Source organism: Chiloscyllium plagiosum, chromosome 23 (assembly GCF_004010195.1).
Source record: "Chiloscyllium plagiosum isolate BGI_BamShark_2017 chromosome 23, ASM401019v2, whole genome shotgun sequence".
Classification (NCBI taxonomy): Eukaryota; Metazoa; Chordata; class Chondrichthyes; order Orectolobiformes; family Hemiscylliidae; genus Chiloscyllium; species Chiloscyllium plagiosum.
Window position 1 is genome coordinate 197,019 of NC_057732.1, and position 14,220 is coordinate 211,238.

The window sequence follows — 14,220 nt, forward strand, 5'->3', positions numbered from 1 at the left end:
TAATTCTTACAGTCTGCAGTCTCCACCTCGCTGTCTACTTGTTTTCTCTTCTGGTTCCCAGTCCCCTGCCACATTAGTTTAAAACCTCCCCAGCAGCAGTAGCAAAATCTCCCCCAAGGACATTGATTCCAGTCCGGTTCAGATGTAGACCGTCTCTTTTGTAATACAGAACCGGTCCCAATGTCCAACAAATCGAACCCCTCCCTCCTACACCATCTCTCAAGCCACGTGTTCATCCTGCCTATTTTTTTCATTTCTATGCTGGCTAGCACATGGTACTGGTTGTAATCTCGAGATCACTACCTTTTGAGGTCCTCCCCTTTAACTTCTCGCCTAACTCCCTGAGTTCTTCTTTCAGGACCTCATCTCGCTTTCTACTTATATGTTGGTGCCTATGTGCACCAAGCCAACTGGCTGTTCATCAAGTCAACTGGCTGTTCATCCTCCCCTTTTAGAATGCTCTGCAGCCGATCAGTGACATCCCTGACTCGAGCACCTGGGAAGCAACATACCATCCTGGAGTCCGGTTTTAGGCCACAGAACCACCTATCTTCTCCCCTCCCAATAGAATCCCCTATGATTATGGCCCTACTAGTCTTTTTCCCACCCTTCTGAACAGCAGTGCCTGCCACAGTGGCATGATCTGGAGAACTGCTGAGCCATCTCCTCCAACAGTATCCAAAATGGTATACCTGTTTTGGAGGGAGATGACCGCAGGGGACACCTGCACTGCTTTCCTACTCTTTTTTATTTTCTGTCTTTTGTCACTCATTCACTGTCTCCCTCAGCAAGTCTAACCTGCGGTATGACCAGTTGGAAAAAGCGGAGAGCTGGTGACTAGAGGGGGAAGGGATTGTAGGTTAGACAAAACCCATTGCTGCTCTTTTTGTGTTGCCAAAGCCCACCTCCAGAGGCTGAAAAGAGTTTGGAAAAAGGTATCTCTTGGATTCTGTACCATCAGGATGTCAAGTGAGAGAAGATTCATCCACCTGTTTTAGGACTTGGGGTAGAATGCAGGTGAGAGCAACTCAAGGCCAGAAATGGTGTGGATCATGAGAGATCCTGTGTACTCAAGGCCGGCTTGGAAAAGCAGTAAAATAATCGTCCCCCTGTTAGTGCAGAAAGTAATATGCGTGCTTGTAACTATACAAAGTCATCTTTGCATTGAATATTTAAGGTGCAGTATACTTTATTTGGAGTTTTCTTCCTGGTTGAATTATTTTGATTTTCTTTTCCTTTTTACTGTAAAAACAATATTATGCAAAAATCTTGTATATTGGTTTCCTTTCTGTTAGTTCATTTATATTCCTTTCTGTGGGGATTGTAACAGATTGGGGGTTGTCTGGTATCTGAAATTTTCCAGAATTTAAACAAAAAGATTTCAATTTTAGTTTTGCTGTATTTGGTGGCAGTCAATTTGGATACCTTGTAATGCACAAACAATTTGGGAAGAATGGATGTGTCCCTTTAGTGCCTTTGAGCTATTAACAAATGTTAAGGCTCTGGCAAAGAAATTTAGGATCAGGATCGAGAAAAATAGATTTTTGAATTTGTAGCTCAACATTTGAAGCTTAAGGATTGATCTGTGTTCAGGTTGGATTAGTTAAATTTGTTAGAAAAAAAAATTCAAAAGAGAGAACTGCAGAAACTTGAATTCAAAAGAGATTAGGAAGTGAAATAGAATGCAAGGACTTGAATTAGTTGGAAAAAGACTCAAAACTGGTACTTTGGAAGAGAAATGTGAGGAACACCATAGAGTCAAGACCTCACTTTTTTGATTTGGCAAAGAATATTTGCTTGGGACCTAAACTGAATGAAGAGGGGCAGAAATAATAACTTGTGTATTTGAGGAAATTGCTGCAAAGCTAAAGTGGATGAAAGACAATAAGACTGCTTTTGTGGGAAAAGCTTTGGAGGTGTACTTGCCTCTTTCAGAAGAACAAGTCACTGTGACTGAGGAAAGAATGCTGTGCTTGTTGCCTGTGAGTTAAAACCCGAAGCCCAGAGACAGCAATTTAGAAAGTTGAAAAGAAAACAGAGTCAGCAAAGGTTGTGAAGACTTTGAGAACCTTAGGGAAATAATTGTGAACGGAGAATTTAAAGATATTGTCTCTGGCAAAAGGTTCTAAAAAAGACAAGAACGTAAAATAAAGGATGCTGCAACCTTTGTGGATGATTATAGGTTGAGTCACCGGCATATTTGTAACAGGCCCCTGTTTGGAATCTCCCAGAGAAATGGAGGGTTTAATCGTGGGGAAAAAAAAAGTTGGTTGAGGTGAGAAAGATAGCAAAAATAAAAATACAGGCACTTATCAGTGAAAGTGAAAGCCTGGAGTTTTATTTGAGGGGAACAATTTGTGATTTTGTCCTCAATAGTACATGTAACGGGTGAATATTGGAAATGGAAAAGCAAATCTGTAGCGTTAGAATGGTCACACAGTGTCTCTCGAGAATTAGTCAATGGATTTGCTTTTTTAAATGATGATCAGGGTACAGGAAGCATAAAGTGTTCCTAATTTTGTAAGGCGAGAGCTGATGTTTAGCTTAAGAGATATAGGAACGATCCAGTTACTGGGAGTGTCAGGTCATGAGAAGCTCTCTTTAAAAAGATGCAGAATTTAAGAAGTATCATTAGAATTGGTTACCCATTCTGTTCTACAGGTTAATTTATAATGTGACTACATTAATGGTCTTGTTACTGTGGGAGGCATTCCTAATTTGCCTATTGAAGAGCTGGATTTTTTTGGGGGGGGAAATTACTTTCCTGGGGGATTTCTAGTGGATTCTGGAACACATGCTAGGGTTGAGGTGCCTGTAATGTTGTGGGATGAATTTCTTGGATTGCTTCCGGACGAGGCAAACAAATTTGGTATGGGAGACAGTTTGAGGGTCGATTTTCAGTATTTATCAGGATTTAAATGAAGAAGTTTAACAGGTCTTCTCTGTTTGAAGCACAGTGGATGAGGAGCTTGTGCCAGGCAGCATATTCTGAAGCTGAAAAGGACATATGTGGTATTGCGTGAAAAATGATGTTTTGATGAGGAAGTCAAGACCTTTCCACAGGTGGTTGATGATATACGGCGATTGTCCATTTAAAACGTTATCCTTCCTTGTTACCATAATGAATTTCCATGAGATTCCAATTACAGGTTATGTAGATATTTGGGACAGGATATCAGGCAAGAATAATGACGTATTGGTTACCCAGGAATAGAGTTAATTACCAGGATATTGTCAAATTGTTAGGAAGCCCCAGCCTTCAATCAACCAGACCCAGTCAACCAATAACTATTTTTGAGCCATTTAGCAGGGTTCATGTTAATTGTGTTGGATCCCTGGAAAATCTAATTGGACCATAGGTGTTTCTTAAATCATGAGAGATTTGTTCATTTGGTTTTCAGAGACAGTATCCTTGAGAAAATCACAGCGTAAGTTGAGAGTCAGGAATTCATTTGTTTGTAACTGGGTTTGGATTGCCAGAAGAAATTGTGTACTTTAGTAAAAGAGTGACTCACCTCAGATTATCACTATGATCCCAAGAGTCTTTGGAGGGATATCCCCAAATGTTCAAAACTATGCTTAAAGCCAATTGCCTTAAGTATCCCAAGTCACTTAAAAAGATATTCTTCTCGCAGGGTTCAGTCCTTTTGAATTGATCTATGGGTATAAGGTTAGGAAACCTGATCGATGAAAAGAATATGGGTATATGTGCAGATGGGCCTGGTCATACCCCTGTGCGAGGTGGATGCAGGAGAAACTACTCCAATCATACAGAACTCTGAGACTCAATCCAGGAATTAGGCCAAGATCAGGGAGGAGGTACAATTCTTGCTAGGTTAATAATGTAATTAAGCCCAGGTAAAGTAATTGGAGTTCTCTTGTGCTGGTACTTAAACCAGGAGGTTCACAGATTCTGAGATTTAATGTAGTAACTAAGACATGTTAAATTAATATCTCTTAAGCGTATGGAACAATGAATATGTCCTCTTCTGTCTGGGCCAGAAGATCCAGGTTTGAGTCCAACTTCAGGATTTGTTGACCACAGAAGGGTTAATGTTGATTTTTTAAAAATCAACCACATGTTGATTTTTTAAAAAAATGTCCTGGTCCAAAAATTCATAAGCATCCAGGTTAATCATCCACGGAATATGGGAATATGAACTTCTGTAGCTGGATCTGCATTGTTCATCCATAATTGCTGTTGAGGTAGTGATACACAATGACCTTGTTTTCTGTTATAGTTACAGATTCGAGCATGGTAGAAGGGGAGTCACAGATCCAGATGGGCAGATTTATTTCTTTTTTACAGGTATGATGTCGGTTTTAGTTTCATGGTTGTTTCAATCATGATCTTTTTATCCCCTCAGTGTACAGCTTCAGTTTACGAGCTGATTTCAGACCCTCCTCTTCAGGGAAAGATCTGATTTATATTGACAAAAATAAAATGCTGGTGATGTGAAATAAAAATAGAAATTGCTGGTGAAACTCAGCAGGTCTCGTGTGGAGAGAGAAACAGATAACGTTTTAAGTACAGTGACTCATCTTTGTTAACTCAGTTCTCCCTCCACAGACGCTGCCAGATCTACTGAGTTTATTTTTAACACTTAATGGATTGATATTGAAATTGTGTCTTTTCGCCTGGCTTCTTTATCTTTGACTTAAATGTGGGAGAAACAGGCTGATAATTTTGTGTGCTTTCTGTTGTCATGTCTTATTCATCTCGATGAGCTAGATTTTAAACTGTTTATAGATTCTCATTGACAAAGACTTGGGTCTCCTTTTGATTTTTTTTTGAAACTCCAAGTTAACAGTGACATGAAATTCTACATTTTGGGGTACTTACAAGCTCTGTCGATAATGCAGAGTTGCTATAGTATAGATTAGGGGGTTACACCAGCAAAGAGCTATAGTGTAATATGTGGATGTTCTTGGTGCTAGCAATGAAATTGCTGTGAATTTAGCAGTAAATCTAATGCTGGATTAAATTAAACTTTTTATTGACCTGTACAAGAAGGACGGATTGCACCTAAATTGGAAGGGGACTAATATACAGGCAGGGAAATTTGCTAGAACTGCTTGGGAGGATTTAAACTAGTAAGGTGGGGGAGTGGGACCCAAGGAGATAGTGAGGAAAGCGATCAACCTGACACTGGTACAGTTGAGAACAGAAGTGAATCGAACAGTCAGGGCAGGCAGGGACAAGGTAGGACTAATAAATTAAACTGCATTTATTTCAATGCAAGGGGCCTAACAGGGAAGGCAGACAAACTCAGGGCATGGTTAGGAACATGGGACTGGGATATCATAGCAATTACGGAAACATGGCTCAGGGATGGGCAGGACTGGCAGCTTAATGTTCCAGGATACAAATGCTACAGGAAGGATAGAAAGGGAGGCAAGAGAGGAGGGGAAGTGGCATTTTTGATAAGGGATAGCATTACAGCTGTGCTGAGGGAGGATATTCCCGGAAATACATCCAGGGAAATTAATTGGGTGGAACTGAGATATAAGAAAGGGATGATCACTTGTTGGGATTGTATTATAGACCCCCCAACAGTCAGAGGGAAATTGAGAAACAAACTTGTAAGGAGATCTCAGCTATCTGTCAGAATAATAGGGTGGATATGGTAGGGGATTTTAACTTTCCAAACATCAACTGGGACTGCCATAGTGTTAAAGGTTTAGATGGAGAGGAATTTGTTAAGTGTGTACAAGACAATGTTCTGATTCAGTATGTGGATGTACCTACTAGAGAAGGTGCAAAACTTGACCTACGTTTGGGAAATAAGGCAGGGCAGGTGACTGAGGTGTCACTTTGGGGCCAGCGACTATAATTCTATTCATTTTTAAAATAGTGATGGAAAAGGATAGATCAGATCTAAAAGTTGAAGTTCCAAATTGGAGAAAGGCCAATTTTGACGGTATTAGGCAAGAACTTTCAGAAGCTGATTGGAGGTAGATGTTTGCAGGTAAAGGGATGGCTGGAAAATGGGAAGCCTTCAGAAATGAGGTAACAAGAATCCAGAGAAAGTATATTCCTGTTAGGATGAAAGGAAAGGCTGGTAGGTATAGGGAATGCTGGATGACTAAAGAAATTGAGGGTTTGGTTAAGAAAAAGAAGGAAACATATGTCAGGTATAGACAGGATAGATCGAGTGAATCCTTAGAAGAGTATAAAGGAAGTAGGAGTATACTTAAGAGGGAAATCAGGAGGGCAAAACGGGGACATGAGAGAGTGTTGGCAATTAGAATTAAGGAGAATCCAAAGGGCTTTTACAAATATATTAAGGACAAAAGGGTAAATGGGAGAGAATAGGACCTCTCAAAGATCAGCAAGGTGGTCTTTGTGTGGAGCCACAGAAAATGGGGGAGATACTAAACGAGTATTTTGCATCAGTATTTACTGTGGAAAAGGATATGGAAGATATAGACTGTAGGGAAATAGATGGTGACAACTTGCAAAATGTCCAGATTACAGAGGAGGAAGTGCTGGATGTCTTGAAACGGTTAAAGGTGGATAAATCCTTAGGACCTGATCAGGTGTATCTGAGAACTCTGTGGGAAGCTAGAGAAGTGATTGCTGGCCACTTGCTGAGATATTTGTATCATCGTTAGTGAGGTGACGTGCCAGAAGAATGGAGGTTGGCAAACGTGGTGTCACTGTTTAAGAAGGGCGGTAAACAAGCCAGGGAACTATAGACCAGTGAGCCTGACCTCAGTGGTGGGTAAGTTGTTGGACGGAATCCTGAGGGACAGGATGTATATGTATTTGGAAAGGCAAGGACTGATTAGGGATAGTCAACATGGTTTTGTGCATGGGAAATCATGTCTCATAAACGATTAAGTTTTTTGAAGAAGTAACAAAGAAGATTAATGAGGGCAGAGCAGTAGATGTGATCCATATGGACTTCAGTAAGGCATTCGACAAGGTTCCCCATGGGAGACTCGTTAGCAAGGTTAGATCTCATGGAATAGAAGATACAGAATTGTATCTTCTAAGGGGCAAAGGTAGAAGACAGAGGGTGGTGGTGGAGGCCTGTGACTAGTGGAGTGCCACAAGGATCGGTGCTGGGTCCTCTATGTTTTGTATTTACATAAATGATTTGCATGCGATCATAAGAGGTACAGTTAGTAAGTTTGCAGATGATACCAAAATTGGAGTTGTAGTAGACAGCGAAGAAGGCTACCTCAGATTACAACAGATTCTGGACCAGATGGGCCAGTGGGCTGAGAAGTGGCAGATGGAGTTTAATTCAGATAAATGCGAGGTGCTGCATTTTGAGAAAGCAAATCTTAGCAGGACTTATACACTTGATGGTAAGGTCCTCGGGAGTGTTGCTGAACAAAGAGACCTTGGAGTGCAGGTTCATAGCTCCTTGAAAGTGGAGTCACAAGTAGATAGGATAGTGAAGAAGGTGTTTGGTATGCTTTCCTTTATTGGTCAGAGTATTGAGTACAGGAGTTGGGACTTCATGTTGCGGCTGTACAGGACATTGGTTAGGCCACTATTGGAATGTTGTGTGCAATTCTGGTCATCATCCTATCAGAAAGATGTTGTGAAACTTGAAAGGGTTCAGTAGGCTGAGCAGGCTGGGGCTGTTTTCCCTGCAGTGTCTGAGGCTGAGGGGTGACCTTATAGAGGTGTACAAAATTATGAGGGGCGTGGATAGGATAAATAGACAAAGTCTTTTCCCTGGGGTCGGGGAGTCCAGAACTAGAGGGCGTAGGTTTAGGGTGAGAGGGGAAAGATATAAAAGAGACCTAAGGGGCAACTTTTTCACGCAGATGGTGGTACATGTATGGAATGAACTGCCAGAGGATGTGGTGGAGGCTGGTACAATTGCAACATTTAAGAGGCATTTGGATGGGTTTATGAATAGGAGGGGTTTGGAGGGATATGGGCCGGGTGCTGGCTGGTGGGGACTAGATTGGGTTGGGATAGCTGGTCGGCGTGGTCAGGTTGGACCGAAGGGTCTGTTTCCATGCTGTACAGCTCTATGACTCTAATTGATGCTGGTTCATATTAGCACAATAGAATTAAGTTCTAATAGGTATTAATTCATCATAAAATGTATTAGTAAAATCAGGACATAGAAGAAAGCCAAAATAGAAATTGCTGGAGAAACTCAGCAGGACTGCCACCATCTTTGCAGAGAAAACACAATTAACGTTTTGAGTAAATGGTTACTGAATTTGCAGCAGGTTCTGTTTTCTGTCCCTACAAATGTTGTCAGATTCACTGAGTCCTTCCAGCAATTTCTGTTTTCGTTTCTTTCAGATCTCCACCATCCACAGTCCTTTTGATTTTAATAGTAAGAAAACCTTCAGTCGAAGTTTAATTTTGGCTGCAGTGCTTCGAAAATGGAAGTACAAAAGTTAAGGCACATCTTATGTGCACAGTTATATGGTAACAATTACTTGAAGGAACAAAGACTTAACTTCCATATTTACTATAGCATTACATTGAATGGGCTTTCTCTCAAACTTTAAGCCATGTGTCTGCTATTTCTTTGTATGGTTTCTTGGGATTGAGAAAGTTGCCTGCATGGATTTTGCGCTGCACTCTTCTTATATATAACCACTCCTTGAGTTAAGCAATTATCACACCAAAACATTTCTTTTGAATGCAAAATCATGAGTTTTCTGATCTTCCCAATTTCATGATTAGCGACTTTCCATGGTTAGTTTAAAGAAAAATGCAGCCAATTGTAAGGATCATGTAAAAGTAAATTCAGCTTGCCTGCATTATTCTAGTATACAATAATGAAACAGATAATTAAACTTCTAAGTTAGTTTTACTCTGCATTGTTTATGTATAAATTAATGACTCGATTCATGCCTTATATGAACACTTGCTTTTGGCTGGTGGAGTGTACTGTCCCTATCTTGGATATAATTTTTCCTGTGGCTGCATTGCAGTGACCTCTGATCTCAACAGTTGCCATGCTTGTATTTACTGGCTACATTTTTCTGCACGGAAACAGCAATGCATGGGTTCTACTAGAGTTGGGTTTTTATTGAACAAGTAAAACTGTTTTACTGGCAGGTTGGTCATTAATTAGATAATTAGCAAAGAGTAGTAGGGAATTGATTTTTTTTATGCAGTGAATTGTTGTGCTGAATCTCTTCCTGGCTGTATTGCACATTCTTTTCTGGGATTTTCTGATCCTGGCTGAAGAAGAAATGTCCAGTCCACAGTTTCCTGGAGAGCTCCCAACAGATTGCAGTAGAGTGGGGAAGAGATGGCAAGTCACCTTTTTATTGATTTAGTTGTCTTACTTAATAATTATTTAAATGTCCATTCATTTAATGAACAGGCAAAGGGAAAGTAGAAGCATGGGTGGATGGTTGAAGTTGGGAATGTTAGAGGTGATAATTGGGAAATCGGGGCAATTGACTTCTAGAATTACCCAGCTGTTGGACTAAGCTTTAAATTGTATTGTATTTCCTGGCTACTTATCTCAGTAAGTCACAGATCTGTTCAAGTCTCCATCTAAAGCTCAGTATCAAAGACCTTTGAGCAAAGTCCTGGGGAGTAGGTGATCCACCCGGTGAAAGTTTCCATCCAAGCCCCCACATTAGGATATCCACAGGGTCCTAATATGTATATCTTAGGTCTACAATGATCTCAAGTCCAGAAGACTTGGGTTGTTGCAGTCTGGAATTAACTGCCTGAAAAAATGAAGGAGACTAGATAATGACTTTCAAAAGGAATTGGATAGCACATTTAAACTATAAAATCATAAAGAGAAGGAATTAGATGAGTTGGCTAGCTTTTTTCCAAAGAGCTGGCACTGGCTTGATTGGCTGAATGGGATCTCATACAGAACAATTGTTGCAAAAGCTATTTAGAAGCAATTTTTATCAATGTTTTTCAGTTGCATCATTCTTGAACTGAGCATGAAACTTTACATCCAAAAGCAACCTGATAATCAAGAAGAAAGCTGCTATAGTTCATTGCACTGGTGAGGTTGTAGCAGGAGGACAGGCCTGGGTGCTCTTTTCTTGTGGGACCTCAGATAATTTGTCAAGATATCACCCTGAGTAACTTAGATTTCCAAAAATTTTGAATAGGAGTGTTTGAAGGTATGTCTAAATGTAGTTGTTTTTACTTGTAGGAGTTATCTTGTTTCGTTACAAGATGTTATGAAGTGGTAATGAATATTGTTCAACAGCTCGCTTCACTCTACGCAAGTAACAAGTAAGTAAACTCTCCTTTGGGTTTTAGTGCATTAGGGACTTGCAATGAGAGAAGGAAAATGGCGTAACTTTGTGCATTAAATATGTTAGCTAAACCTGGTAGTCAAGTTGAACCTGAATTATAACCCCACCACCAAATATCAAGCCTCAATACTTAATGTTTCCAGGACTCTCACTGACTTCATTTCTTTAAGGGACATTTCCTTCAAAGCTTTCCAATTTACAATCTGCCTCCGTGCCAAAATCATCAGACGGGACAGACCTGGCAAACACATCTTTTCATCCTGTTCCTGTCTTAATGTACTTATTTCTTCTGATCTGAACTCATATTTTTCTGCAAGGTTTGTGAAGGTTTGTAGCTCAGGTTGAGGTTTAGGGTGTAGGTTTGCTCGCTGAGCTGAGCGAGCAAACCTACACCCTCATATTTTTCTATCCTCATCCAGTCGCCTTCTACCTACGTTTGTTGACTCTCTGTTTTATGTCATTTCAGCAGTTCCTATTTAGAGTTATAGAGCTGTACAGCACAGAAACAGACCTTTTGGTCTAATTTGTCCATATCGATCAGATACTGAAAATGTGTTGCTGGAAAAGTGCAGCAGGTCAGGCAGCATCCAAGGAACAGGCGAATCGACGTTTCGGGCATAAGCCCTTCTTCAGGAGGGCTTATGCCCGAAACGTCGAATCTCTTATTCCTTGGATGCTGCCTGACCTGCGCTTTTCCAGCAACACATTTTCAGCTCTGATCTCCAGCATCTGCAGCCCTCACTTTCTCTCATATCGATCAGATATCCAATATTTATCTAGTCCCATTTGTCAGCATTTGGCATTTATCTCTCTAAGCCCTTCCCATTCATGTACCCATCCAGATGCCTTTTAAATGTTGTAATTGGAGCAGACTCCACCACTTCCCCTGGCAGCTCATCTCATACACACACCACCCTCTGTGTGGAAAAAGTTGCCCCTTAGGTCCGTTTTAAATTTTTCCCCCCTCACCTTAAACCTATGCGCTCCAGTTTTGGTGTCTCCTTCCTTGGGAAAAAGACTTTGGCTATTCACCCTATCCATGCCCCTCATGATTTTATAAACCTCTATAAGGTCACCCGTCAGCATTTAACACTCCAGGAGGAAAAAAGCTCTCGTCTATTCTGCATCTCGCTATAGCTCGAACCCTCCAACCCCGGCAACACCTTGTAAGTCTTTTTTGCACACTTTTCAAGTTTCACAACATCTTTCCAGTGGCAGGGAGACCAGAATTGAACACAGTATTCCAACTAATGTTACAGCTATACAAGACATGACATCCCAATTCCTATACTTAATGCACTGACCAAAATAAGGCACATGTGCCAAATGCCGTCTTCACTACCATGTCTACTTGTGACTCCACCTTTAAGGAACTATGAACCTGCACTCCAAGTCTCTTTGTTCATCAACACTCCCCAAGACCTCACCATCAAGTGTATAGGTCCTGCCCTGATTTGCCTTTCCAAAATACAACACCACATATTTATCTAAACTAAAGGTCATCTGGATGTAGGTTTGCTCACCATACGAGGTAACATCAGTGAGCCTCCGGATGAAGCAGGAGGCTCACTGATGATGTTACCTAGTATGGTGACAAACGTCTGAAACCGAACCTTCCAGCTCAGCGAGTAAGCTTACATCCAGGACCTCAACTTGAGCTACAAATCTTCTCAAAACTCGCTAAACTTCATTTGCCACTCCTCATATCATCAGACAATTTTCCTGGCCTGAAATGCCTTCTCTTCATTGTGGACATTCAATTCCTCTCTGTTGCCATCCCCAGTTAGATGATCTGAGCTCTCTCCATTCTTCCTTGAACAGAAGCCCAACTGATTATAGTATCATACAATATAGAAGAGGCCTTCGGACACATTGAGCCTTTACTGCCAAAAATATGTTAGGACCTACACTAGGCCCACTTTCACGTCTTGAATGTTATGAAATTTCAGTTGCTCTTCAAAGTATTTTTCAAGGTTATGAGGATTCCTGCCTCAATTACCCACCAAGGCAATGCTTTCCAGACCCCCACCACCCTCTGGGTGAAAACATTTTTCCTCAATTCCCCCCTAAACCTCCTGTCTTTCACTTTGGGAGGAAACTGGAGCACTCACAGGAAATCCACAGACATGGAGAGAATGTGCAAACTCCACAAAGATAGACAGTCAGCTGCGGGTGGAATCGAACCAGGGTTTCTGGTGCTGTGAGGCAGCAGTGCTAACCACTGCGCTGCTGCAAAGAGCAGGGAAGTCATGTTGGAGCAGCACAGAACTTTGCTTAAGCCACAGCTGGAGTACAATATACTGTTGTGGTCAGTACTCTATCGGAAGGATGTTATTGACCCTTTGACTAAAGGAAACCGCAGCTTTCTGGTCACCATGTCCATTCCCCTCCTAATCTAATACTTCTGTCGGGTCCTACTTCAACCTTCAGGTCCAAAGAAAACAACCCAAGCTTCTCCAACCTCTCCACTGAAATGCTCCATCCCAGGAAGCACCCTGGTGAATCCATGTTCCTTCCAGTTCAATCACATCCTTCCTGTACTGTATCCAGCTTTGGCTTAACCAAAGTTCTGTACAGCTCCAGCATGACCTCCCTGCTCCATGGTACAGCATGGTGGCTCAGTTGTTAGCACTGCTGCCTCACAGCGCCAGGGACCCTGGCTTGATTCCAATCTCGGGTGACTCTATCTTTGTGGAGTTTCCACATTCTCTCCGTGTTTGCGGATTTCCTCCAGGTGCTCTGGATTCTTCCCATAGTCCAAAGATGTGCAGGTTAGAAGGATTAGTCATGCTAAATTGCCCATAGTGTCCAGGGATGTGGAGGCTAGGTGGGTTAGCTATGGGAAATGCAGGCTTACAGGGATGGGGTGGGTCTGGGTGGGATGTCCTTTAGAGGGTCAGTCTGGATTTGATGGGCTGAATGGCCTGCTTCCACACTGTAGGGATTGTATGATGTAATCTATTTTATGACTAATAGTGGCTTGAATGCTGCATTAACAACAGTATTAACTTGTCCTGCCACCTTCAGGAATCTGTGGATAGCATCCTAAGATCTCTCTGATCCTCCTGAGCTTCCTCATGTCTAGCCATTCTTTGAATACTCCCTTGTCTTGTTTCTTCTTCCAAAGTACATCAGTTCACATTCATCTGCATTAAATTGCATCTGCCCCTCTGACTAATTGCTTATATCCTCTTGTAACCTAGCACATTCCTCCTCATTGTCAACCACCTGGCCAAACCAGGTGTCATCCACAAGCTTACTAATATCCACCATCACCAGCTGTCAACATTCTGTCTTACATCATTTACAAATATCAGAAAGAATAAGATACCCCATCAGTGAACATGTGATCCCAATTCTACTTCACCCTCGTATGCCTGGCTCAGCCTATTCACTCCAGCCATAATTTCTCATCTTGCTTGTCTCACTTCCTCCAAATAAAAGATGTGGCTGTAGATACCTGCCTGGGTCCTAATTATGCCGGTCTTTGTTGGGTATATGGAAAGGCAACTGGAACATCCCTTGTTCCAGTGCTACTTGGTGTAGGAAGATTTCTCTCCCATAACTTTCTTCTGGTACTCTGAGGAATATATTGGCGCTATTTCCTGCTCTCCTTTGGAATTGGGAAATGACTTCAACTTTGTTTCCAATTTTTGTCCTCTTCTCTCTTTCACATGTTCCATCTCCAAATCTTCCCTTGCTCAACTTTCCAGTCTCCACTTCTGGGCTGTCTGGTAATATTCATTATAAGATCACCAACACACACTTTGCCTCAACTGCACCTGCTCACACTCAGCCTCCTGGAAGGACTGTTCTCTCAGTTTTTCTGTCACACTTGTTCTGACGCTGCCTTCCATAACATTGCTTCTGATGTGTCTTCTTTTAACCTCAGCCGTGGATTCACCCCAACACACTATCTGACAGGACCCTCAACAGTGTCTGGTCAATTTCCTGCCCTTTTCCTTTTACAACTGTTACTTCCTCCCAGAACCATGA

At 41.6% G+C, this 14,220-nt stretch overlaps 1 protein-coding gene across 4 annotated transcripts in view; it reads left to right on the forward strand.

Annotated features, from left to right (window-relative positions):
• washc4 (WASH complex subunit 4) overlaps window positions 1-14,220 on the forward strand; it is a 136,116-nt gene that overhangs the window by 37,191 nt on the left and 84,705 nt on the right. For all 4 annotated transcript variants that reach the window (XM_043713266.1, XM_043713265.1, XM_043713264.1 and 1 more), the window contains exons 6-7: window positions 4,242-4,309; window positions 10,119-10,201. In XM_043713266.1, coding sequence (XP_043569201.1) covers window positions 4,242-4,309; window positions 10,119-10,201 — 151 coding nt within the window. The remainder of the gene's footprint in view (window positions 1-4,241; window positions 4,310-10,118; window positions 10,202-14,220) is intronic.